A 7,880-nucleotide genomic window follows, 5' to 3' on the forward strand; every position below is an offset into this window, starting at 1 on the left:
TATCTTTTTTCTTAAACCGCAGATGGCACACGTCCATCCTAATCTTTATTTATTTAAACTTGGTTGAAAATAAGTTGCTCGTGTAGATAGATGACATGTCATGTATCTATCATCTTTTTTGGTCAATAAAACGGACCTCAAAAACTTAGATTCCAAACACTTCTCACCTTAAAATATGAAAAACAATAATCTCATGAATCTCTATAACCCCATTTCTAGCAACAACACTTTCTAATTAGCTGAAAAAACATAAAATGAAATCAAAGAAACAAAACTTCTCATCAAATCTACTTTTTTTTTCTTGACATTATTAAATGTTAAAACCACCTCTATTGAATTGATCTCTCAAAAAAGAATCTATATATACTAAAATCAAAGTTATTGGTGATCAGAATCCGACCAAACAATAATTTTTTCTCTTTAAAATCTTTTAGTTCCTTTATCTCTCGTCTTTCAAGACTCACAAACTGAAAAATAAAACAAATGAATTTTGAGATATAAACAAAAAAAACTCTAAATAGAAGGGACCAAATGTTAAAAAAATAAAATTGAGGGACTAAATTATAGATTTATACACCTCTTGAACAATAAAATCAGAAGACTTATCGATTATTGTCAATATCAATTTTAATCCTTATTTTTTAATTTTATTTTTTACAATCATTAAAAATTCTTTTATGTAAAATTAACATGCAATTCACTCTCAAAACGATTTCCGACATCTCGAGTATGAGATAATATGCAATCTAAAGAGAATGAAAAAGATCTAGAACAACAAAAGAACTTTTAAGGATCAAATTGAAAGAAGCTAAAGTTGGATGACCAAATGAAACAAAATCAAAATTTGAGGGACCAAGGACAATTTTGCACAACAAACAATGCTAAATATAGTGACTTGCAAGAGGATGAGCACATGATAAAACCTCATCCTGTTTTAGTAATTTGTTAAATAAATGTTAAATATACTACATGTAAAATATTACTACGCGATAAAAGAGCGGTGAAACTGTAAAATCCAAAATCAGTAACCCTTTAGTTTCCCTATTCCAGCTTCTCCAGTCTATCAAATAATGTAAAACTAGTTTCAGGTTCATCTATACTACTTCACCCCTATCCAGTAGCCAGCAGAGTATAGCACCTCATCCTAGCTATATTTTGAAATACATCTCCTGGCAACAATTTCGATACAAAAAGCTAAGCTGGCCAACATTTCACAGCAGAAATCAGTTGGAGCTCAGGAATAAGCAATCTTCAAGGGTAGTGAAAGCGAGGATACAAGGTTGAATTACAGTAAATTATCTTCCTAGTCAAGCAAGAAAGCTCAAACCTGGGATTATTAGAAAACTACATCCCCCTACCATCACTCTCATCCTTCGCTTATAAATACTATACAGCAGATCTACGTATGTGATACAGAAAAGTACAGAAAACGGGATAGCAGATGGACTGCCTGAATCATTTGTGTGTATCATACAGATTGGAGGTCCTACCACTGATCATATTAGAATGGTGAGAACATGGGTTGATAAAATATACAAGGTACTCTGGTTTATCAACAGACTAAATCATAAGATTAAGCATCATTGTGTTCTCCAATTCCCTGCTTCCTTCTCACCATGAATATTTGTTTTACCTGTAAACCAGGGAAAAGGTTCAGTGTTGAGAATAATCAAAACAGCTTATGCCAGCATATCACCATGAATTCTAAAATTAATATTTTTTTTTATGGTTTTGATGTTCTCGTGTCAAAAATTAAAAAAAAATTCGAATTTTTTTTTATTTTAATATATTTTCAAACGAAAAGAATCTTGTACTGTAATTTCAAACAAACACTTCATTCACTCGTTCACCTCGATTTATCTAGTGTTACATAATTGTCTGTAAGTCGTCTATGAGAGTAGCTGTAAATTTAGTGTTATTGAGATTATTTGGTTAATTTCTTCAGGCCATGCAATATTAAATCGTTTGGCAAAAGAAGCATTCACACTGCTTGTGTAATGGAAAACTATCAGCTGTGATAAGTAAGATTCAGAAAAGTACAAAACATTTTTCATCCTTGCCAAATACTTCAGAAAGTGCTTACCCAGTTTGAGATAGCCGCCTCCAATTGATTATCTGGTGAGACTGTGGATGCCTCTGCAAGTAAGAAGAAGTTGCTCCAATTCCATTGTCATCACCAACAAACTGCTCTGAGTAACTAGAAGTTGGAGGGGACCAAACTGGAACTATACCTCCATCCCTCTCTCTCCTACCACTACTTGAAGACTCTGCGGTCGAGTCTTCAACATTTGTCAGACCTCTCGAAATATTAAATGGTGACAAAGCAGTGTTATTACGAACAGTTTGAACAAACCCCTGGTTCAAAGCGTCTCTTCTTGGTTCTTGATTCACATTTACATCTCTTGGCACCTCTGCTCTGCCATCTCCTGTAGAATTGCGTACATCAGAAGTTTCTTCGTCTTCAATTCTCAGAAAGGAAGATGTCATGCTTGGGACCATCTGATCCTCATAGCGACGATTTGTAGCAGGAGGATTGTTTCTCACAGGCTCATGGTTTTCCTCCATATGTATGTCTTCGGGGAAGGCAAATGGGGCTGATTCAGAGGAGTCTCCAAGCCCTTCCTCTGTTCCATTCTCAATTGCAGCTCTTGAAGCAGCTTCTTGCTGCCACATTTCTGAAAGTGCTTCTTCCAACCTGACCTTTGCTGCATCTATCCCTACAATAGGGAGAGGGTAATTTGATCCCAGCTCAATTCCGGCAGCTTGGAGTACAGATTCAGGTGCATTCCATGGGTGGTGTATCCATTCAGTTGGTAGCCTAGCAAGTTCAGGAAGCCACCGGCGTACATATTCTCCATTCGGGTCAAATTTGTAACCCTCAAACTGTGGAAAACTAACTACTAAATGAGACATAATTTCCAACAAATCCAGTTCAAGAAAATTTGCGTGGGAGAGGTGCATAAACTAAACTGTGATAAATAAATGCATAAACTAGTCATGTAACACAGAAAGGTAGCATAAAAAAATTGCAATGTCTCATCCGCACCTGTGGATTATCTATGCGATCAAACTCACGGCTGTCTGGGAGAGTGCCGGTTATGTATTGCCACCCAAGAGCATCGCTCTCTAAATCTGCATCCAATAGGGTATCCCAAAAATACTTCATTCCCCATCTCCATGGAAGTTGTAGAACCTTCACAAAGAAACTAGCAACTACCACACGTATACGATCATGCAGCCAACCAGCAGCCCACAATTCTCTCATTCCAGCGTCAACTAATGGATAACCTGTTCTACCTTGTCTCCATGCCTTAAAATAGCCTTCGTCCACAACCCAAGGGAAAAACTTAAGGTGCCCAAGAAGAGGCCTTTCATGAGTGCAAGGATGGTTGAAACTCAAGTATCTTGAATATTCCCTAAGACCAATTGACTTGATAAACAAGTTTACACTCTCTTCGCCGGCCCTGTTCCCTTCATTTGCCCACAGAACCTGCTTGATGCGAACAAGATGGAAGACTTTTCTCACACTCACCTCCCCAAAATGCAAGTGTGGTGAGAGAAATGAGGTTGTGGCGCTATCAGCCTTTCTACGATTCATAGAGTACTCAATTAGTGGTCCGTTAATGAAAGTGGTCAAAGCCCTATCAGCATTGCTCCATCCAGGTGACCATGCTCTTGCAAGAAGTGCATTGCTTCCTTTCTCTGATTCATCTTCAAATACCAGCGTGACTGAAGGGCATCTGGATACATCACCTGAAAGAGTGCAGTAAATGGGTGAAAGCAGATTGGGGAGGACAAGATTTACCTTTCAGAATACAAAAAATAAATAATCATCCTGTAGAAGAAGATGCTGCAGATATTATACACAAAGAAGTTAGAAAAGAGAATATAGAGTTGAAGACTTTGAACAGTACTTCTGTTAACACGCTGACACAAAATTTTCTTTATGATCACAGAAGAGAACAGAGGTGGCAAGCGCTGTGTACAAATGCCTACCTTGTGAGTTTTAGAGCGCTCTGGAAGTTACAAAATTACTTTTTGGTTTCTCTTGAGGACCGTGTGATTAAATGATATATAGCATGAGTGCTTTGCATTTTCTTCTCGTTTTTTAATGTTATCTATTTCAAAAAGCAACTCTATCAAATCACAAACACAAACATGGGGCACTGATTTTCCAAAAGAAAAGGATTGAAAGAAGACAAACCCGAAATAATCCTCTTAGGCGGGAGAAGTGGAGCCTCTGGATCAAAAGGCATGCTGAGGCATCTTTCCCAGAAAGTGTCAAAGGTTGTGAACGGACGGCCCTGGGCATCATTAACATCCCATGGTTCATAAAGCAAGTCCGCGTTAAAAGATCTTACAGTAATACCTTGAGCAGTCAAAATCTCCTTTGCCCGGTGATCCCTAACCAGTGACAAGGGGTCTGAAAAACAGTAAATTGGAAGTAAATGATGAATCGGCACCGAGAGTTGAAATGAAAAACAGTAAATTGCCACTTGATGTTCTGGGATTTCCGCCATATGTTGGAATGAAAAATAGATTACCGAACGATGAAGTGCCACCTTATGTTCGAATGAAAAGCAGTAAATTGCAACTTGGATGCATGAGACCTAAACTAAAGAAAGACTTGCAGCTGCAACATAACAAGATTAGCAAAGGCCTTCCCTACTTAATTGATTTGAATTACGGTATATTGTGCCGAGTTTAAAGTAGAAACTAATCGATCTAAATAGGAGCAACAAGGAAGAAGTCATAATCAAACTGCTGAAAGGAAAATGTGCATGACAATTCATATCACCATAGAAACAATTACTCAACAGTCAACGAGCCAACGAGAAAAAGAAATGTAAAATCACAATTTCGATAAAATTCACACAAACTTCAAGAAAAAATCATGGAATTATTAATCATTTACAGCACAACAATCCCAAAAATATTAGAAATTAAACTTTACGAAGACAAGGGAAAAGGAAAACAATAAATAAAAAATAATAAAAAAGTAAAAAGATCGAAACCCAAAAAGGATTTCCTAAGAGAATATTATATCAGGAAGTGTCAATCAAATCTCATGATCATCAAACCCCATGCAACAAAAGTAATAATTTAAAAGGAAATCTAAAAAGAGACCAACCATATAAGTGGTTGAATAAAAGCTGAGTAGCACCGGTAGATTTGACAACCTCAAGAAGAGAAGAAACACTATCAGTTGATCTCTTAGTAACAAGAGAAGTACCAAGACTCCTTAAAGAAGAGTCAAGATGAGCCAAACTTTGTTTAAGCCACCACCTTGAGACCCTACCGGGATAATAATGGCCTTCCTCCTCGGGTGCCCATACAAACACAGCAACAACAGCACCTGCTCTTACACCAGCTGCAAGTGCCGGGTTATCTTCTACCCTTAGATCTCTTCTGAACCAAACTATACTACACCCACCTCCTGACATCTTTCTCTCTAACAAAAATCAAAATTGAAAACAAAAACAGTCACTCTCTCTCTTTGCTATGACAGTTGCTATATGCCATATCCAACTTTTCCTGTTTTGCTAGCTTTCTTTAGAAGCTCAGCAAGGAAGAGATTGTAGTTAATACTTTCTGCTTCTGGGGTTTACTCTCTTGATTCTACTAGAGGAGAGGTAAGTTATCGTAGACCATAAGCATTGAAAAGTGCAAGTGATTTTGGAGGGTGGAGATGATAGATTTTGCACTTATCTTTTATTTGATTACTTCTTTTGTTATCACCTGTCATATTCTGCTCCAAATGTATTGGGTGATAATGATAATTCTATGTTTTTTATTTATTTATTTGTTTGTACTAATTGATAATAATTCTGTGCTAATGAAATGGCTTTGTCCTTTCAGTGTCTTTTGTCCAATAATATAGTCGTTAAGCTTGAATCCATTACGGATCCGATTGAAGTATCGAGTCATTGTGTGATTGGTCCAACCAGTTTTTCAACGGTCGAGCCATAAGGCAGTCAAATAGTAAAACATTAAGATAATTAAAAAAACGTTGTTGGGATTTTTTCCAGTTAATATTTAGAGTAATGTGAGCTTTTTAAAGTATTTTTTATTTAAAAAATATTAAAATAAAATAATATTTAGAGCATTGGTCCAACCAACAGAGTCAATCTAGTTGCAACCAAAAAGCCCTTGTCCCTCGTAGGAGTGGCGGGGATACAACAAATCGGCAGGCAATTTGCGACCACAACTTTTGTTTTCTTGATTTTTTATTATTTTTTTCTCTTATCCTGTGCAAAGAAAACAAAAGCCCACCCGCATCTCTACTTCCTTCTCCAACCCTCTCTCCCTCGCTCCTTGACAGGGTGGAAAATTTGCAAAACAAGAGACGACTTCGTTCTTCCTTACTAGCAAGTGTTCTGTAGCACCCCTGTGGTGAAAAGACGTCTATGCCATCTTCAAGCCAAGCCATGTTCTTGGGACATGCTTCGTTCTTTTACGTTTTCATTATGTTTTTTGCTTGCATCTGATTCTCCCCCGAGCACGCTATTGGGCAATTATCTCAACTTGGGATCGCCATGGAATCTTAGATATTGGAGGGATGACAGCAAGAATGGGAGGGATTGGTCTGCTGACCGGTTGGATTTGGCCCTTCTCTCATGGAGTGGGCCTTCTCTCCTTTCTTTGGGGTTTTCCATAAAGTTCAGATTCCATATTTTTATTGTCACTGTCAAGAGTGATTTATGCTATAAAGCCCTCTCATGGTTCGAGTTATAATTATAACAGTGCTTAGCATGATGGCATAATTATATTACCATTACAATCCAGAGGAACCCAATCTTTTTTTTTTTTTTTTTCATTCTCAGACCTTATTTCTTTCAATTGCAACTTTCTGTATCAAATTATTGAACAAATTATTGTAGTTTAATAAGAGAAAGAAGAAATTCAGCAAAAAGGACCAAAACATAAAACAAGAAAAAATCTCATGACAAGTCTCTAAGTCGCTAGAAAAAGGTTCTATTTAGTCCACTTACTTTTATTTTTCTTCCTTCACAGCCCTTATAGCTTTTATAATTTTAATTTTAATCTAATAAATTTTTTTCTTAATATTTTAGTCTCTAAATTTAAGAAAAGAGAAAGAGATTCGCTTGAAAATTACGAATGAGAGAGAAAATTGTTGGGTTGGCCATCTTCCATTGACAAAAAATACTAATCCTAGTGTTAACGAGCTTTATTCAACAATTGAGAGTTCTATTAATGTGTATTTGAACTTTTGTTTCATCTAAAAATGTACATCGAGGTTGATAGAGAATTTTTTTCCCTATTTTGATTGTGTTTTTTGATTTTTTTTTGGTCTTTTTTGTTTGTTGATAAATTGATTTTTTAAGGTTCCAAAAGTGTTTATTGGGTACAAATAGGTTGAAGTTTTTATTCTTTTGGTAAAAAAACACCCACTAATTTTCCAGGCATCACTATGGTAATTGTGTTCCGAGCAGGCAAATAACACATCATCTGCTATATATTTTTTTTAAAAAAAAAAGAGAAGAAAGGGGAGGACAAGCCCCATGAAAATAAAATAAAAAGGCCTTTGCACGGGGGCCTAAGGTAGGGCCACGCGCCTAGGCTTTTTTTAAAGACCCAAGCATGTTGGTGGCCCGCTCATCCTGCCTATTTTATTTTTTTCCTTTGATTTTAAATTAGGTTTCACTTTTTTTATGGGGTTATTAAGGTCTCAAACAAACATCTTGGTATTGAATTGATGCTCAATTTTGCAAGCGTCTATTTTTATTGTTATATAATTAAAAAAAAATATTAAAAAAAAAAATTTGTTAAACTCAGTAGAGTTTATGAACCAAATTGCAGTTTTGACAGGTTGACTTGGGTTGATTGAGAATTGAGCTCCATAATTTGTTTCAGTTTAC

The 7,880-nt window shown here is 36.3% G+C and overlaps 1 protein-coding gene across 2 annotated transcripts; it reads right to left on the reverse strand.

Moving 5' to 3' along the window:
* Nucleotides 1-1,227: 1,227 nt before the first annotated feature.
* Nucleotides 1,228-5,760, reverse strand: LOC7486597 (cryptochrome-1). Of its 2 annotated transcripts, XM_002307343.4 has the most exons (5): nt 5,132-5,757; nt 4,205-4,423; nt 3,047-3,753; nt 2,084-2,883; nt 1,228-1,633 (listed from the first exon to the last, which is right to left on the reverse strand). In XM_002307343.4, the coding sequence occupies exons 1-5, from the start codon at nt 5,442-5,444 to the stop codon at nt 1,630-1,632; spliced, it is 2,043 nt and encodes a 680-aa protein (XP_002307379.1). In that variant the 5' UTR covers nt 5,445-5,757; the 3' UTR covers nt 1,228-1,629. The 2 variants fall into 2 exon arrangements, with proteins under 2 accessions (XP_002307379.1, XP_024457693.1); XM_024601925.2 differs by lacking the exon at nt 1,228-1,633 and having other exon boundaries at nt 2,080-2,883; nt 5,132-5,760.
* Between the last annotated feature and the right edge of the window lie 2,120 nt (nt 5,761-7,880).

This window comes from Populus trichocarpa, chromosome 5 (genome assembly GCF_000002775.5).
Source record: "Populus trichocarpa isolate Nisqually-1 chromosome 5, P.trichocarpa_v4.1, whole genome shotgun sequence".
NCBI classification, from domain to species: Eukaryota; Viridiplantae; Streptophyta; class Magnoliopsida; order Malpighiales; family Salicaceae; genus Populus; species Populus trichocarpa.